This window comes from Chamaea fasciata, unplaced genomic scaffold (genome assembly GCF_029207755.1).
Source record: "Chamaea fasciata isolate MVZ Bird 193981 ecotype frontalis unplaced genomic scaffold, bChaFas1.0.hap1 SCAF_9, whole genome shotgun sequence".
In the NCBI taxonomy this organism is placed as follows: Eukaryota; Metazoa; Chordata; class Aves; order Passeriformes; family Sylviidae; genus Chamaea; species Chamaea fasciata.
Window position 1 is genome coordinate 730776 of NW_027094094.1, and position 19452 is coordinate 750227.

At 54.9% G+C, this 19452-nt stretch overlaps 1 protein-coding gene across 1 annotated transcript in view; it reads right to left on the reverse strand.

The window, feature by feature from the left end:
- Positions 1-63: 63 nt before the first annotated feature.
- Positions 64-19452, reverse strand: part of JAKMIP3 (Janus kinase and microtubule interacting protein 3) — a 64821-nt gene continuing 45432 nt past the window's right edge. Inside the window, 15 exon segments of the mRNA XM_066190690.1 lie at positions 64-297; positions 300-357; positions 1009-1050; positions 2026-2091; positions 3725-3928; positions 6302-6379; positions 6458-6526; positions 7404-7469; positions 9482-9541; positions 9630-9728; positions 10458-10556; positions 11306-11368; positions 12053-12136; positions 13876-14004; positions 15405-15533. Coding sequence (XP_066046787.1) covers positions 146-297; positions 300-357; positions 1009-1050; positions 2026-2091; positions 3725-3928; positions 6302-6379; positions 6458-6526; positions 7404-7469; positions 9482-9541; positions 9630-9728; positions 10458-10556; positions 11306-11368; positions 12053-12136; positions 13876-14004; positions 15405-15533 — 1398 coding nt within the window. The 3' untranslated portion in view covers positions 64-145.

The following is a 19452-nucleotide window of genomic DNA, read 5'->3' on the forward strand; positions in this document are numbered from 1 at the left end:
ACAGGACACGGGCACTTCTACACAGAAGCAATTCGCCACCTGCCTAGCAGGGAACCAGAATAAATCCAGTGTATCTGAATTAGTGATGGTGCAGCCTGGGGCTGGGGCAGAGGGAGGAGCAGAGATTCTGCCTTTCTCTGCGGGCTCAGTTCTGTCCTCTCCGAGCTCCTCGGGGATTCCAGGCTGCAGGGGCTCCCACCCAGCCCCACTGAAGTCCCACGGGCTGCACCTCCCACGGCCAGAGGCAAAGGACGAGACAAATGCGGGGTGGGAAGGGCAAAGTCTCGATGTGGGGCTGGGCAGCAGGGCTGTCCCTCCGGGAACAACAGCAGCAGCAGCTGGAGTGGCCTCAGGGAGCTGCTGGAACCGGAGACAAAAACAGGAGTCAGAAATAACAGGCACAAAGCTTCTGTGAGGTCCTGTTTAGAATTATCTGCTGATAACAAAGGATTTGTGACATATTCCGTCGATGTTCATAGCGGGGAGTGTTTCCCTCCACGACCATGCTGTGGTCGCTTCTGGCAGCACACACAGAAAGGGGGGAATTTATCCCCTATTTATGGGAAAAGGGGATTCAGGGAGCTCCTGGGGCCCCATGGCACAATCCTGGAGGAGCACACCCTGGTAAATGCCACGCTCCCCCAAGCCCAGCTGGCTGCAGTCCCGCAGGCAGGACGGGCTCTGGGGCTGTGCAGGGAGAGGGGCTGAGGGTTCCATGGGCTTCCAGCAGCCCTGATGCAGCCAGAGGAATCAGCCCAGACTGGCTGTTCTCCCTGGCTTGCCAGAGCTTTCCATGCCTTTGAGCCTGCCTCATTTCCCCTTGTCCTTCCCTCTAAGGAAGGACAAAACCAGGTGTCATCGTTTTTTTTTTTTAAAGATGTGGAGATTTCCATTTTTGGGTTCTCTGGGATGCCCAAGAGACCCCTCAACCCTGCTGACAGAGCAAGAGGAAGGTTCTGGTGCTTTCTGAGGAGAGGAGGAGAGAGCAGAGGAGACCCGAGGGCTTACCTTGCGCATGTGGCCTGAAGGACTATGACCAAAGAATGAAAGCTAAGGAGAAAAATAAAAACAAAAATAAAAACTGAAAAGGGGAGAGAAGAGAGGGAAAAATGGAAGAGAAGAAAGAGATTAAGAGTTTACAGTGTGCTTAGCTGAGAAACAAGCTGTGGTTACAGACAGAGTGCAACAAAACTCTCAGGTGAGAAGAAACATGGAGAGTGAAGTTGGAGAGCTGGGGGCTCCCTTTGGCTCTGGGGAGCCCCGGTGTCCCCTGAGCACCTAGAAGTACCCCGTGGTTAGTCTCCTAGCAGCTTATGGGGAGGAATTCTATCAGTAAAAAACAAATCTAATCCCCAGCAGCTGGTGACAATGACGCCCTGTCCCCCTGAGCCCAGCCAGCCTCAGCCCCAGCGCAGGGGAATTGGGGGGACGTCAGCTGAGTGCTCCTGACAGCCCCAGACAGCCCAAGCCCAGCCCTGCTGAGCTCTGGGCTCGGCCCCAGGCTCTGGTCCAGCTCAGCCCCTGCTGTACCTGAGCGTGGCCACGTCCCTGGACGGGCTGAGGGCATTTTTGGGGTAAAACTCTCCAGTTTTGGGTGGCTGGGGAAAGCTGGATGAACCGTGGCTGCAGGTGAGGGAGGAGAGCACAGCCCCTGCTCCTCTGGGAAAGGCTCCACGCTCTGCCTGTCCAGGGCTGGGATGGGAGGGAAGGAGGCAGCAAAAGCCCAGCTGGTTCCCAGAGCTGTGCTGCCCTGAGCCCTCTGTGTCCCCTGTGGGGTGATGGCCCCATCCCTGCTCCCTGCCCATCCCTCCTTTCAGGCTGCACCAAAGGGGAACAGGAGGGGAGGAATGTAACCAGGTCACCTCCCCTCCTCAGAGGGACGGCTGCAGATACAAGCTGTTTTCCTGGAGCTGTCCCCCTTCCTGCCCTGCACACACCAGCTCTCTAAGGCTGCTTCCTTGGCCCAGGTGAAATGGAGAATGGTCATGTGCACACACAGCAGCTGCTCCGTCTGCACCACCTTACCTTTTCCTCTAACTCTTTTATTTGTCTTTTTTGGCCTTCAATTCTTTCTTCTAGCTCTTTAATTCTCTGTCAGATTTCAAATAAAAAGATATTTATTAACCAACCAAATACAGATGTACCCGGAAGATGCATTACTTTGGGGGGGGGGGGATATAAGCTGTACGTGCTGCGCTTCTACCAAAAATAAACTTAAATTGGGTGTTCAGGTGTGGGTGAGTCCTCTGTGGTTGTCACTGTGTGTGGCAAAGCCAGGAAAAGGATGCACAAAGGATGTCCTGTGTGCGGGGTGATCCAAGGCGCCCCTGGCCTTGTGGCCCTGACATTTCTGGGCCTGAGAGATTTCAGCCTGCTGGCAGCTGCTAACTTTTTCCCAAGGAAAAACTCCTCAAGAAAGCTTCTCCTCAAAACAACCTCGGCAAACAACTCTCCTCTCTCAAAACAATCTTTCTTCAGGTGGTGTTTTGCTGTTTTCTCTGGTTTAACAACTGGGATTAAAGAGGTGTCGTTCCTATTCACCAGCCATGTTCAGTCTGTACGGGAACACCTGATAAAAGGCAGTAAGAATTAGACAATAAAGCCTTTTTTTCTGTGCTCTTTGCCTCCTGAAATATTTGGAGTCTGTCGCAATAGGACACGAAATAAAGGTGCTTGACTCCAGTCAGGAGGCAAGAGGAATCAGAAGGTTCATTTACAATTCATTCAGCCCTTTTATAACACTGCACTAAAATTCACGTCATTGGTCCATGGGGCTGACACCTCTGCCGTTGGCTCAGTGACAGAAACAGCAAACAACACCTGTTGTCATGGGAAAGGAACATTGTTTACACAGGGTTGTTTTGGGAAAAGGAAAACTGTTGGAAAGTTTCCTTTGGGAAGAGCTCAGCAATTCTCGGGCTCAGAAAATACCGAGCCCCCAGGAGTCCCTCATCTCTCTTTCCTGTCCTACAGTGACATGGCCCTGGCTGGGGGCAGCCTGGGACAGCTCCAGGAGAGGCTGTGCTGACAGGGCCCGTCCCCCCCATAGCAATGTCTCTGAATAACGTGGGCCATCCCCTGCACCAGCCAAACTGTCTGTAGGCAAGAAGACACCTGCAGTCTTGTTTTCCAGAGTTCTCGGGGATTCCTCTAGGCTACGGGAACAACAACAGCTCTAAAAACAATGAGGAAGAGCCTGGGAAAGTGGCTACAAGAAATGCAGGACTCAGAAGGCACACGGCGTGGGGATGGACACTTGAGCAGTTGAGTGTCTGATGGACAAACGACTTTGCCAATCGAGAGACTCCTGTATGAATAAACAGCAGTGCTAAAAACTATAACTCTGGCTTTATACAAACAACAAATGGCTTCTGTTGGAATCATCTTGATTCCTTTATTCCAGTGGCCTGTTGCTCTGATCTTTTCCAGCCTTCTGACATTTGCATTTTTGTAGAGGAGTTCCTCACAGATTTCCACGTAAACAAAGGTAATGTTACTGTAAACTATTCTTGCTTATCTCTCCTCTCTTGCGGAGGGACAGTTGATGAGCTTCTAATTTAACCAGTGTGGTTGAAGAAGTGTCAACCTCGTTTGTCCAATCTGTGGTCATTGTCCAAAATCTGTATAAATCGAGGTCGAAAAATAAACTTCCCTCTTTTTGCCCTGACAACTAAGTTCACTTCGTGTCCTACAGCAAGAGTGGCCCATTTCCCCCCAGACCCACCTGCTGGGCGTGCTGGATGAGCTCCATCCTCTCCCGCAGGATCTGGGCGTCCCTCTCCCGCAGCTCGCTCATCACCTGCCGCTTCCACTGCTCCACGGCGCCCCTCAGCTTCTCCTTCTCCTCTTCTGAAAGAAGTTCGGAAATTTTGGCTCCAGCTTCTTGCTGCAGGGCATCATAGAGCATGGCTTCTAATTCCAGAATTTGCTAATCAAAAACAATATAAAGCCGTCAGCTCCACCTCGTCCCTGGTGGGGTGAGGAGTCTCTGAGGAACGTCCGACCCTGAAAGGCAACGGGAGCAGTGGAGGGGTGAGCCTCCCGCACAGGACAGCAGGGAAACTCCATCCAGAGGGAAAGTGCTGCAGGCTGCCCTCAGTCCTGAGGGGATCTGGAACTGGGACAGCCTCGCCTGCCCCACAAACGTGTGGGGTCACCTTCGCCTTCCTGGGGAGGGGACACGGCCGTGGGGACAGGAGGGAAAAGGAAAAACAGTAAAGGAGGGGGGAAAGAGAAGAGAGAGGGAAAATGGTGAAGGGAAAATGTAACTGGGAAAAGGGAAGAGGTTCACAACAGACTCATTTTGTGAGTTACAGATACTTTTACACGTATTTTTCAGTGCCTCGCTTCCCCTTTCCCGCTGTCCTGTATCCCGCAGGGGACACAGCAGCGCCAGCCCCTGCTCCTGCCCGAAGGAACGACTGCCTGCTGTGTGAGCAGCATTTTGTACCAGCCAGTGGAAAGTGCCTCGGGGGAGAACATTCCAGCACCTCCTCCGGCAGAGCTGTGGGGATGACTGGGGAGAACTGGGGAGAACTGCTGATAACTGCTGGTAATTGGTGATAACTGCTGGTAACTGGGGAGAACTGGGGATAACTGGGGATAATTGGTGATAACTGCTGATAACTGCTGATAACTGGGGATAACTGGGGATAATTGGTGATAACTGCTGATAACTGGGGATAACTGCTGATAACTGCTGATAATTGGTGATAACTGCTGATAACTGGGGATATCTGGGGATAACTGCTGATAACTGCTGGTAACTGCTGGTAACTGCTGGTAACTGATGATAACTGATGGTAACCGATGGTAACTGCTGGTAACTGATGAAAACCACGGCACCTCCATGGGGAAGAACACATCAGATCTCAGGAGAAGGTTCTGCTTTACCCTTCAAAAACACCACCCAGACCTTGCTCACCTCATCCCAGCAAAGTGCTGCTGTTTGACACCTGTGCTTTGTGCCCAGACCTCAGGGGCACAACCACCACCCTCTCTGGAGGCACCGACTGCTGGGGAGGAGGGCAGGGCACCCTCCAGGGCAGCAGCAGGGTCAGCCAGGTGCTCCTGGAGCAGAGCCCCTGCAGCAGCCAGGGCTCAGAGGTTCTGCCTGCTGATCCTGTGGGCCCTGCCTCAGGGGGATGGTGATGAGCTGCTCCCCATCTCCAGGGGCACAAAGGAAACATGGAAGTGCAGCGGATTTTATAAAGCCAAAGAGCTTTTTCCACTGGAACTCCAGGGCAGAGCAAAGCTTCCTTCGCTGCTTTGGGGCTGCGTTTGTGCCCTGGAGCAAAGCTGTGCCCGGGACACGGGTGCGGTGCCTTCGGAAAATACAGGAAAATGCAAATAACCCTCAGCCCACCCCTGCACACTCGTGGCTTCCCACGGGCAGACCCAGCCTTCAGCTGCACAAACTGCTGCTCAGGACAGAAGATGATGGAATCAGAGTCCCAGACTGGAGCCTTGGAGACCATCTTATTCCATCCCCTGCCACGGGCAGGGAAATTCCACTGAAAGGAGTTATTGGGCTGAGACCACAGGTGAGGGGGCCTGTGTGCTTTCCAAGGTTTCCACTGCGCACTGACTCCAGATCCAGCTCAGAATGTGGCCAAGTCAGTCCTAAAAATCACCCACAGGACAGAAAATGCACGGAGCAAAAGCTCCCCCAAATGGTTCAAGACACAAGTAGACAACAGCAGGCAGAAACAGAGGCATGAACGCTCAGTGCTCCTCAGAAAGTGCAACTGTGCTCTGGGCTTATGTAAAATTGGAAAAAATGAGATAAAATGAGAGGAAACTTGATGCCTTTTGTGGATAAACCTGTATTGCCTTTCTCTCGTTGATGGAAACAAGGCTGAAAGATGGGTGAAATGCCTTCGGATCAGCTAATGATGAACATGATTTAAAAGCAGCTTCATTTCAAATTCACACATCCCAGAATACCTCCAGCTGCTCTGGTTACAGAGGGTGGAATCCAAAATCCAAGGGAACGTCTAGGCTAAAATATCTTTTTTTAAAATGTAAGACAAACTACTGAAAACCCAATTTCCTTATCAGTCCTTTACTGAGGCTTTGGCTGAGCTAAAACTCGTGGTGAGCAAGTCAGTGTTCAGGTCCTGTCCCTGCAAGGGCCACTCAAACTCAGGAGTTTTGTCCATGAGGAGGCCGTGGGCAGCTCAGGGTGCAGAGGATTGGCTGGACTCCCATCCCGTGCAGCCCTGGGGACACTCCAGGTGTGCCCAGGGGACAGAGCTCAGGGCACTGAGCCAACCCAGCTGTCCTGAGTGACAACCCTCACCTTGTGAGCCTGGTCCAGGGACTGTTTCCTGAAGTCCAGCTCGTCGTCCAGGTAGCCCTTCTGCTTGCTGAACAGCTCCTGGGGAGCGAAGGAGGGGCTGTCAGAGACCACCCCGCCCCGGGGCCCTGTCCCCTCCCTCCCTGCCCTCCCCGCTACCTTCTCGTTCTCCAGGTCCAGCATCTTCTGCTGCAGGGCAGACTCGGTCACCTCGATCTGCTGGAGCCACTGAGGGGACAGAGAGCAGAGTCCCCCTGAGCCCCCTGAGCCCCCCAGCCCGGGCTCAGCCCCCCCTGGGGTGGGGAAGTGTCACACAGGGCAGGTGCCACTTAAACAACACAGCAAAACCAACTGCATCATTGTTCTCCTGCCCTGCCTGCTGCAGACGGAGAAAATCCGCATTTCAGAGCCTGGCCCTTCCCTCTGACACCCCTCTGGGGGAGCTTGGGGCGAGTCAGCACAAACCTGGCGGTTCTGGGCTTGGGGTGGTCTTGAATTTGGGGGTTCCGGGCTGATTTTGGGGGGGGCTTTGAGTCCAAATTTGGGATTCTGGGGTTTTTCTTGGGATGTTTTAACCCTGAATTGGGGGGGGAGGGGGTTCTGGGGTGCTTTTGGGATGTTTTCCCTCCAAATTTGAAGGGTTTGGGGTTTTCAGCGAGAATTTGAGGCTTGTGGTGTGATTTGGGGGGGTGGTACCCCAAATTTGGGGGGTTTAGGGAGGTTTGGGGGGTTTCACCCCAAATTTGGGGGTGATTTGGGTAGGATTTCATCCCACTTTTGGGGGTTCTGGGGTGGGTTTTGGGATTTAGCTCAAATTTGGGAGTCCCAGGGGTTTGAGGGGTCCCAAATTTGGGGATCTTGGGGTTTTTTTTTGGGGGGGGATGTTTTACCCCCACATTTGGAGGTTCTGGGGGAGGTTTGGGGGCTTTGACCCCAGGTTTGGGGGCTTGGCGAGCTCAGTAACATTTTAAATGACGCACTGTGTGCCTGCACTGCTGGCTCGGGGCAATTCCACAGAAAACAGCCCACGTGGCTCTTGGCGTGGGGCAGTGTCTGCCCACAGGGGAAGCTTTGAACACCATCAGGGAGGTGCTGGGGCCGTTACCTTCTCAGCCAGCGTGAGGACAGTCCTGGCCTGGATGATCACCACCTGCTCCTCGTTGGTCAGGTTCTGCACCAAAAACAGAGCACAGTTACAACCAACCCCAGGCTCCTGCTGCTGTTTCAAACACATCTGAAATTAAACACGTCTTTCTAAACAGCAAACTGAACAGAGACAAGAAACTGAGGCAGAGGAAACTAATAAATAATAAATAATAAAGTGACGCAAAATCACTGTAAAAGCCATTGTCACTATTCATTCCCCACCCTTGCCATACACAATTCTTCCAAAATTCTCACGTTTACCGAAAAGAAAAGGCACGCTGGATCTGTTTGTACCCAGCAGGGAATAAACACACATTTGCACAGGACGGGACCAAGCTCAGCACAAAGAGCCACAGGGAGAAGAGATGCAGCGTTCATCCCAGGCACCATCTTCAGCCAAGTGATGATTTGGGGAAGCATTTCTTGAGATGTTGGCTATTCCATCCATCCCTTGTTGCTTCCTCAAAAAGAAACCAAAGCGCTGGGGCTGGGCTTTGCATTTCCTGCCAGGCTTCGGTGTGAGCACAGGTGGAGAAGGGCCTGGGCTCAGCGGTGGGGACCCTGAGGCAGAGCCAGGGGACGCTGAGCAGGGGGAGTGTGGGGAGCCCCAGCCCAGGGCACGGCTGGGACATCCTGCAGGGATGGGGCCAGGGAATCCCGGCACGGCTGGGTGGGAAGGGACCCCAAATCCCCCCCAGTGCCACCCCTGCCCTGGCAGGGACACCTCCCACTGTCCCAGGCTGCCCCAATGTCCAGCCTGGCCTTGGGCACTGCCAGGGATCCAGGGAGATCTCCCTGGCCACACAGAGAGCTGGAACAGTCCCTGGTACCCAACCCGGCCACAGGGAGAGCTGGAACAGTCCCTGGTACCCAACCCGGCCACAGGGAGAGCTGGAACAGCCCCTGGTACCCAACCCGGCCACAGGGAGAGCTGGAACAGCCCCTGGTACCCAACCCGGCCACACGGAGAGCTGGAACAGCCCCTGGTACCCAACCCGGCCACAGGGAGAGCTGGGGCAGCCCCTGGTACCCAACCCGGCCACAGGGAGAGCTGGAACAGCCCCTGGTACCCAACCCGGCCACAGGGAGAGCTGGAACAGCCCCTGGTACCCAACCCGGCCACAGGGAGAGCTGGAACAGCCCCTGGTACCCAACCCGGCCACAGGGAGAGCTGGAACAGCCCCTGGTACCCAACCCGGCCACAGGGAGAGCTGGGGCAGCCCCTGGTACCCAACCCGGCCACAGGGAGAGCTGGAACAGCCCCTGGTACCCAACCCGGCCACAGGGAGAGCTGGAACAGCCCCTGGTACCCAACCCGGCCACAGGGAGAGCTGGAACAGCCCCTGGTACCCAACCCGGCCACAGGGAGAGCTGGGGCAGCCCCTGGTACCCAACCCGGCCACAGGGAGAGCTGGGGCAGCCCAGCTGTGGGGACAGTGGGGACCCTCCTGCAGCCCCAGCGCTGGGGTGGGGTCTCCCAGGAGGGCTCTGTGGGGCTGGAGGGGGCTCTGCTGACAGAGAAGAGCACAGGACAGGACACACAGGAGGTGAGCTCCTTCCACGTGCAGGACAGTGTGCAGTTATCCACTGCCACCTGCCGAAGGAGCAGCACTCACAAGTTTCTCGAGATTTGCTTCTCCTTTTCATGCTGCTCTTTCGATTTCTTGTTCAATATCGCGGTTACTATCAGGGGCTAATGGGTTACTGGACAAACTCAAAGCACACAGCTGCCGAAATGCAAAAGCAAAGCAAAGGCAGGGCAAGCAGATCAAGAAACCCCGTGTGCCCAGTGGCCAGGAGCACCACACACCAACACTCCTCCCCACACGCCAGGAAGGTTTGAAGCAACAGGGTGACACCGAGCCCCGTGTTTCACTCTTCAGGTGGCAGCAAACCCTTAAAGTGGCAGGAAATGCTTTGCTGGTGGCCCAGAGCAGAGGCAGGACAGGCTGTGCAGCACCAAAGCAGGCAGCTCTGCTCGCTCCACACGACGACGGGCGTTCCCCAAAGCATGCACAATTTATTAAAGGAACATACACTTACGGCGTTATCCCCTAAAATGTCCAACTTTTTCATCAGCTCCGCTACTACGATGTCCTGGCGAGAGAGAAAAGGAGAGGCAGGGTCAGCACAGAGCAGCAGGCTCGGCTCGGGGGGAGCAGGGCAGGAAAGGAGCGACCCTTACTGTGACTCCCTCGGCCTCGCAGTACACCTGCAGAGGGCTCTTCCCCTCCGTGAAGGGGCCGTGCAGGAAGGTGATGGCAGGGGAGCGTCTCTCCCTCTCCTGCAAGAGACAATTCCCCGGTCACCCACCTGCGGTGTCACACCGCAGCGCCGGGGATGCTCTGGGCCCTTAAAGCCCATCCCATCCTGTGGGAGTGCACCCCCAGACCCAGCCGGGGCTGCTGCGTAAGGGGAAAAGTTTTGGTTTGCCTTGGGACGCGTAAGGGAGTCAACCCAGAACTTTCCATGCCCCTCTCATTGTAACTGGCTCAGAGCCAGCACAGGGGACCTGACTGGATCTTCGGGATGTTTCTCAAAGCCTGGGCTGTTCCTATCGACACTTGGCCAACAGAGCCCTCCAGGATCATTCAGGAGTTGAGGAGGAGCACAGAGGAGCTCTGGGCTTTTTGGGGTGTTGTAGCCAGGTGTCAGGGGCTTCTCTGACACCTGTGCTCAATTCTTCTTTTGTTTCTGGATCACTTGTTACTTTGCTTTTATTAAAGTCTCTACAGAACACCTCCCAAGGAGCCATCTCGCTATTATTGAGCCTTTCTGAGAAGTGCTGGACACCCTCAGACACTTGATAAATCTTCACATGTCCCATTCCACCCCGGGCACGAGCAAGATTTTTATCACCATCCCACCCTCCTGCCACAACATCCCACCAACAGCACTGCTGCTGGCCCTGGGGTGTTTGTGATGTTCCCTTTTATCAGGACCCTGCAGGGAGCCCCTTGTGCCCCTCTCAGTGACCCCAAACTGGCCAGGGCTGGGGGCCACAGGTGCTCACCTCCAGCTCCAGGATCCTGAACTCCAGCAGCTCGTTCTGGTCCTTGGCGTCCTGCACGTCGTGTTTGAGCCGCGCCTCCTCGGCCTCCATCTGCTTGATCTGCCAGGAGCACAGAGCTCTTCAGGTGTCCTCGGCACCGTGGGGGCACCCCGCCAGCCCCGGGCAGGGCTCAGGGCCCGGCCCACCCCAGCTCTGGGGGATGTGACCGCTCTGGCTTCTATTTCCCTGCCAGGATCGGGGTTAATACCTAGGGGTCGCCGTTCGTCTTTGGACTCGGATGTTTACTGTCTCTTATCTATTTACAGACTCACCTGCCGTGAGCTCTGACTGGCAAGCCAGAGAAATGAGGCAAAATGGATGCTTCCAACTCTTTCCAAGGTTATTTAAGTGACAATTACCCAATAACAATAGATATTATTTGTGTTTCTGACCCAAAAATGACCACCCGAGGCCCGCAATGCAGACCCTTCCCACCCAGTTACAGAAAACCACACAAAACCATGAAGAAGAAGGAAGGAGGAGGTGAGAAAAAGAACAATTAACCTCCACCCTAAACCTCCATCTTGCCCCATATATGTTATAATATAGCAAAATCTTAAAATCTGAGTTTCCAGAATTCCAATGGGGGGACACAGGGCTGTCCCCCAGGGCCACTGTCCTCGTGCCCCTTGCACCAGGACACACACGGGGATGCCAGAACCCCACTTCTCCAGCAGGTTCAGATGGAATTTGTATCAAACATGAATAATTTCCAGCAAGGCTGTGCCATACACAGTAGAACATTGCACCTTCTGCGTCCCTCAGGGCACAAATATCATTTGAATAACACAAAGAGGAAAGTTGAATACCTTTTCTACCAGTTCCTGATTTCTTCTGTACAAGGCCTGCTTCTCCTCAATCCACTTCATGTCCTTGGGAAGGAAATGAACAACACTGGAGGTGAAGCTGCAGTTTGGCAACAGCACAGCAGTGAGGATTTCACTGAATCTCACACACGGAGGGACAGGATAATGACAGAAGTGAAATCATGAATCCATTACTTCCTAAAATAACTTCCTAAGCTAAACTTGCCCATGGAATTTTAACAGCTCTGTAGTAGACAAATGGAACGAAACATTGCAGTGATTAAAAAACTCTTTCAGGTAAAATCTGGTTTGCATTAAAAGGGATATTTCCAACTAAGTGTTTACCATCAAATTTCTATTTTTGCTAAACACAGATCACACATTCCTGCAGATCAGGCAAGCTAAACTTTATTTGGAAGCTCATCTCTTAGTCTGAGGAATATATAAAACCCACAAACCCCAGAACATTGTTTATCAGCAAGAACAACAATAGGAGGCTAAGCTGGGAAGGCAGTGATCGAATTATTTAATATTTTATTGTTCTCAGAAACATTTTCTGTTTAATTTTTTTTGTTTCTGGGGTTCTGTTTTTGTTCTTTGTTTTTTGGTTTGTGGGTTTTTTTTTTTTTCCTTTCTTTCTTTGGTTGTTGGGTTTTTGGTGTGCAGAAGTGGTGCACAAGCTGTAACCAGCCTGGGGACCTTTCTGGTCCCCCAGCAGAGAGTTGGGGAGGGGGCTGGAGTCAGAATTACCTGTCCCTGCTCAGCCAGAGCCTTCTCCAGATCTTCTATCTGAGCTTGGGACCGGTGTATTTCTGCCTGGAGCTGCTCACGTGTCTGTGGGATATGAGAGAGAAACAAAAAAAAAACCCCAAAATTGATAAAGATAAAATAAAAATTAAATTAAATAAACCCCCAAACTTTCTCCAAAAGATAAAACCTAATGCAGTTACAGAAAAGATTTAAAACACCGAAAGCTTTTAACGAATGCTTTTGAGAGTTCTTTGGCAGAAGAAATTTGCAGCTGAGCGCAGAGTATCAAATAATCAAATGTAATCAAGTCGAGTCTGGGAGATGGGATTAATGATTTTGAGATTTAACTCGAGATTAAGAACACGGCAAAGCAGAGCTGGCTCCTCACAGCTGCTCATGGCAGGCTGCAGCCAGAGCCCCCCTTGCTCCAGGAAAACAAACGAAAATGATATATGGCATATGAATTCTGGGCACACCTGGTTCCCTTCAGTTTGGGTCAGGTTAAACACCCAGAACAGCTCCCACCTCACAAAGTGGCAACTTTCATTGACCTTTGTGCCTTTAGTGCCTTAGCTCTGACCGAGACCCTCAGCTGTGATTCAGTGATTTAGTGTCTCTTTCATACCCACGTCTCATTTGTTACTAAATTTGTAGTTCCTGCTTATTTAAATAGACACCCCATTCCTACACGTTTTCTGGGGAACAGATGTAATTGTTGTGAGTTGTTTTATTTGGTACACGTCTTCACGGAACATTTTCTTTCCTTGAACCATTTCTCTCCTATTCATCCCATTATTTGCACTGAAAGGGATTTTGTTTGCATGACCTACACTGGTGCCTCTTTTGGCACACTGAAAACACTAAAATCCAGTCACTGTCACAGCTGGGCATGCCTGGGCTCACCGGGATTTTCTCTCCAGGTGCAATCCCTGATGTTTCAGACTGGATGCTCATGTGGGAATGTCAGTTTTCGTGCATTACACCTTGACCCACCCTAAATGTTTCTGGATGGCATCTCCACAGAACAGATGCGGGAATGAATTAAGGCTCTGTGGGCACATTTCTCCTCTTACACAGCAAATTTGTCCCTTTCCTGACTGGGCATGGCCCATCCTGCCAGCCCTTCAGAGAGTCATGGAATGGTTTGGGTTGGAAATCCAAGTCCTAAATCCCCCCCAGTGCCACCCCTGCCCTGGCAGGGACACCTCCCACTGTCCCAGGCTGCTCCAGCCCCAGTGTCCAACCCGGCCTTGGGCACTGCCAGGGATCCAGGGGCAGCCACAGCTTCTCTGGGAATTCCATCCCCACCCTCCCTGGGAACAATTCCTCTGTAATTCCTTGGAAAACACAACAAGCTCATGACAAAAGCAGCACTTCAGGCCAGCTGTCCAGAGCCACGGGAACTCTGAGAGGCAGACAGGCAGAATGGCACAGGGCACTTTGCAATTCAATTACCAGAAAAATCTCAGCTATAAGCCTTCTAAACATTTTGTGGGGAATCGTGTAATCTCTCGGAGCCCAGAAGGAATTAAAGACCACGCATTATATATTTAAGGCTATCTGTCCTAGTTCTTTATAGAAAAAGAGCTTACTTTCGAGGATTTCCCATGAAGAATTCCCCCAGGATTTCCCTCAAAGGGATCAGAGGTGGAGAGGCAGCAGTGGGGGATGCTCAGAGCCCCTTCCCAGGGCGGCTGGCTGGGCTCAGAGCGCCTGGAGCTGCCCGGGAACAACCCGGGCAAGGACACTGGGATCCCCGTCCCTCCCTGCCGGTCCCAACCCCTCATTTCCATGTAAAATAACCCAGTAATTTCCTAACAGACCTTCACTTCTCGTTCGGCGTCCAGGGTGCCGCCGACCTGCTCCTGCAGCAGGGCGTAGGCGCGCTGCAGCGCCTGGTACTCCATCGTCAGCTGCCGGAACCGCAGCTCCGTCTCCTCCTTGGCCATGCCCTGCAGGCACCAAAAACGGGAGGCGTTAGGTTTGTTTTCCCTGAAAAGCGCCAAAATTGCCACTTCCGAAATGCGGTTTGGAAGCAGGGCACTAAAACTCTTGGTCAAATGCCCTCAAGCTGCTTCCCCTCGGTCCCCTGTGTGTCTCTTGCACGCTCGTACCTCCACGAAATGCAACACAGAAATAAAAAGATAACGCCTGCCTTGGAAAGATAAAAGCTGACTTTCCATACAGCACACTAATGACTGCACCGCCCTTTCTTACTGGAACAGGGAAAATCATCACATTAAAGGTGAAAATATGCAGCTTTCCTCAACAACAAAAGGTTTTCCATTCGGGAAGGACACCGAGCCTGACAGCCTCACTCAATTATTAAAACACGAATCCAGAGTTAATAGTTGTGGAAGTGGTGACAGCAACATGAAAGGAGCCCTTCATCTTCTTCACCCTCCTTACAATATCCAGGATGGAACGCTTTCATGTCGGGCTGACCGGAATATTTCACTCCACATGCCACGGGATTACATTGCCGGGCGCACGCATCAACTTCCCACAGCCCGAACGGGGGGGGGGAAGAATGTCAACACAGGAGCGGGAAGCAAACAGGCTCGGACATCCACAAACACACCGAGATTTCCTGCAGTGCAGCGCACACCTGGCACCCACCACGTGCCTCCCAGGGTGGAGCGAGGAATTCTGCAGGTTCCCTTTCAGCAGATCTCAGCACACACCTGCAGCCAGCGCACCGAGGAGAGGCCGCACATCGTCAGCGGCAGTTTTTGGTTACTGCAGGATTCTTGTTAAGCCCAGAGCTGTGTAATGGTCCAGTGATCCGACACGCTCTGGGGAGCGCATTTGTGGGGAAGGCCTGGCAGATACATGGAATAATCCCTTTAATTTGTGTTACATTTGTGTGCTCTGCTCTCAGAGCCTCTGGAGCCCAGCCAGGACCAGCCTTTCCCTGGAGCCCAGAGCTTCGGGGGAGCATTCCCTTCTCCCTCCACAAACATGGACCTTACTGCTCTGTGCCGAGCTGGGCTGGCCCAAACGACACATCCCAAAATCTGCAGCCAGGCTCAGAGTGAGCACATCTCCCAAGGGCTGTCCCATTTCTCCGTTCTTTAGACCTTCAAACCTGCCATAAATTCAACATTCTCAGGATATGAGATTTCCAGCTTGGCTGGAGGTTGTGAAGCTACTGAAGACCTGAGATTTAGAGACACTGGCCAGCATGCGCAACACCAGATTTAACAGAAATGTTTCATTTTGTGGCCTGAGGTGACAGGACGACAGAGCAGATATGAGAGAACAGGAATGACAGAAATGATGGAGCAGAGGAGGAATTCCATTAAAATCGAGGTTAGAAGCAAGGCAGGAGGGATTTTTGGGGTGTTTTTACCTCCTCCAGGTCGTCCTCGGGCGTGCAGGGCGTCTGGTCGGTGCGGTCGGTTTGGTAGGAGATGGAGGAACCGTCAGACTCCAGGGAAGCCTCCTCATCATAGCCATAGAACGTCTCCACCACGGGCTTCTGGCAGAGAGCAGGGTCAGGGGACAGACACACTGCCCTGGGGACAGACAGACTGCCCTGGGGGACAGACACACTGCCCTGGGGACAGACAGACTGCCCTGGGGACAGACACACTGCCCTGGGGGACAGACAGACTGCCCTGGGGACAGACAGACTGCCCTGGGGACAGACACACTGCCCTGGGGGACAGACAGACTGCCCTGGGGGACAGACACACTGCCCTGGGGACAGACAGACTGCCCTGGGGGACGGACAGACTGCCCTGGGGACAGACAGACTGCCCTGGGGGACAGACAGACTGCCCTGGGGACAGACACACTGCCCTGGGGACGGACAGACTGCCCTGGGGGACAGACACACTGCCCTGGGGACGGACAGACTGCCCTGGGGGACAGACAGACTGCTCTGGGGGACAGACACACTGCCCTGGGGACAGACAGACTGCTCTGGGGGACAGACACACTGCCCTGGGGACAGACAGACTGCCCTGGGGACAGACACACTGCCCTGGGGACAGACACACTGCCCTGGGGACGGACAGACTGCCCTGGGGACAGACACACTGCCCTGGGGACAGACAGACTGCTCTGGGGGACAGACACACTGCCCTGGGGACAGACAGACTGCCCTGGGGACAGACAGACTGCCCTGGGGACAGACACACTGCCCTGGGGGACGGACAGACTGCCCTGGGGGACAGACACACTGCCCTGGGGACAGACAGACTGCTCTGGGGGACAGACACACTGCCCTGGGGACAGACACACTGCCCTGGGGACAGACAGACTGCCCTGGGGACGGACACACTGCCCTGGGGACGGACAGACTGCCCTGGGGGACAGACACACTGCCCTGGGGGACGGACAGACTGCCCTGGGGGACAGACAGACTGCCCTGGGGACAGACAGACTGCTCTGGGGGACAGACACACTGCCCTGGGGACAGACAGACTGCCCTGGGGACAGACACACTGCCCTGGGGACAGACAGACTGCCCTGGGGACAGACACACTGCCCTGGGGGACAGACAGACTGCCCTGGGGGACAGACACACTGCCCTGGGGACAGACAGACTGCCCTGGGGGACAGACACACTGCCCTGGGGGACAGACAGACTGCCCTGGGGACAGACAGACTGCCCTGGGGACGGACACACTGCCCTGGGGACAGACACACTGCCCTGGGGACGGACAGACTGCCCTGGGGGACAGACACACTGCCCTGGGGACAGACAGACTGCCCTGGGGGACAGACACACTGCCCTGGGGGACAGACAGACTGCCCTGGGGACAGACAGACTGCCCTGGGGGACAGACACACTGCCCTGGGGACGGACAGACTGCCCTGGGGGACAGACACACTGCCCTGGGGACAGACAGACTGCCCTGGGGGACAGACAGACTGCCCTGGGGACGGACAGACTGCCCTGGGGACGGACACACTGCCCTGGGGACAGACACACTGCCCTGGGGACGGACAGACTGCCCTGGGGGACAGACAGACTGCCCTGGGGACGGACAGACTGCTCTGGGGGACAGACACACTGCCCTGGGGACGGACAGACTGCTCTGGGGGACAGACAGACTGCCCTGGGGGACAGACAGACTGCCCTGGGGACAGACAGACTGCCCTGGGGACAGACACACTGCCCTGGGGGACAGACAGACTGCCCTGGGGGACAGACACACTGCCCTGGGGACAGACACACTGCCCTGGGGACAGACACACTGCCCTGGGGACAGACAGACTGCCCTGGGGACGGACACACTGCCCTGGGGACGGACAGACTGCCCTGGGGGACAGACACACTGCCCTGGGGGACGGACAGACTGCCCTGGGGGACAGACAGACTGCCCTGGGGACAGACAGACTGCTCTGGGGGACAGACACACTGCCCTGGGGACAGACAGACTGCCCTGGGGACAGACACACTGCCCTGGGGACAGACAGACTGCCCTGGGGACAGACACACTGCCCTGGGGACAGACAGACTGCCCTGGGGGACAGACACACTGCCCTGGGGGACAGACAGACTGCCCTGGGGACAGACAGACTGCCCTGGGGGACAGACACACTGCCCTGGGGGACAGACAGACTGCCCTGGGGACAGACAGACTGCCCTGGGGGACAGACACACTGCCCTGGGGGACAGACAGACTGCCCTGGGGACAGACAGACTGCCCTGGGGACGGACACACTGCCCTGGGGACAGACACACTGCCCTGGGGACGGACAGACTGCCCTGGGGGACAGACAGACTGCCCTGGGGACGGACAGACTGCTCTGGGGGACAGACACACTGCCCTGGGGACGGACAGACTGCTCTGGGGGACAGACAGACTGCCCTGGGGGACAGACAGACTGCCCTGGGGACAGACAGACTGCCCTGGGGACGGACAGACTGCCCTGGGGACGGACAGACTGCTCTGGGGGACAGACACACTGCCCTGGGGACAGACAGACTGCCCTGGGGACAGACACACTGCCCTGGGGGACAGACAGACTGCCCTGGGGACAGACAGACTGCCCTGGGGACGGACAGACTGCCCTGGGGACGGACAGACTGCCCTGGGGACAGACAGATTGCCCTGGGGACGGACACACTGCCCTGGGGACGGACAGACTGCTCTGGGGGACAGACACACTGCCCTGGGGACAGACAGACTGCCCTGGGGGACAGACAGACTGCCCTGGGGACGGACAGACTGCCCTGGGGACGGACAGACTGCCCTGGGGACAGACACACTGCCCTGGGGACAGACAGACTGCCCTGGGGACAGACACACTGCCCTGGGGACAGACAGACTGCCCTGGGGACGGACAGACTGCCCTGGGGACGGACAGACTGCTCTGGGGGACAGACACACTGCCCTGGGGACAGACAGACTGCTCTGGGGGACAGACAGACTGCCCTGGGGACGGACAGACTGCCCTGGGGACAGACAGACTGCCCTGGGGGACAGACACACTGCCCTGGGGACAGACACACTGCCCTGGGGACGGACAGACTGCTCTGGGGGACAGACACACTGCCCTGGGGACGGACAGACTGCTCTGGGGGACAGACAGACTGCCCTGGGGGACAGACAGACTGCCCTGGGGACAGACAGACTGCCCTGGGGACGGACAGACTGCCCTGGGGACGGACAGACTGCTCTGGGGGACAGACACACTGCCCTGGGGACAGACAGACTGCCCTGGGGGACAGACACACTGCCCTGGGGACAGACACACTGCCCTGGGGACAGACAGACTGCCCTGGGGGCTGAGCACAGGCACCTGCAGCCCCCTCAGCTCCAGGTGCGGGCACTTCTCCCTTTGCTGCTCCTCCAGCGCCAGCCCAGTCCTTTACACGCAGATTTATAAAATCTGTCACCCCATGACAGAGCTCAGGCCGTACCTGAACCTGTTTGACTCCCTGAACCGGGATATTTGTGAGACCTCCCAGGCCCTGCCTTTCTAAAATGCATTTTCTTTCCAATTTCCCCATGGCTGATCACCCCTTTTGTTTTGAGCGTCCACCTCGGCATGAGGGGAGAGCTGTGCACTGAAACGTCTTTTAATCCGCTCTCATCACCATGGTGTCCCTCCTGACAGCACCACAAATTTCACACGAAAGGTTTCACATGAAAATCCTCAAAAAAGTACTTTACTTGAAGTTAATCACCACAGCAACGTGTCTGCGGTTTGAGGAAATCCAGTTTCCACTCAAAGCTGCTTTTTGTTTAAAAGAATGGTGGTAAAGAAGGATTTACTGTAAATGCTGGAAAGCCAAAGACAACACAGATCTAAAGATACTTTTACTTGATGGCAAAAACATGTCTAGGTTTTGGCCTTTGGTTTTAATTGGCAGCGGGTAACTTTTGAAGGAGGATCACAGGGTCCCAGAATGAGGCAGGGACACCTCCCGCTGTCCCAGG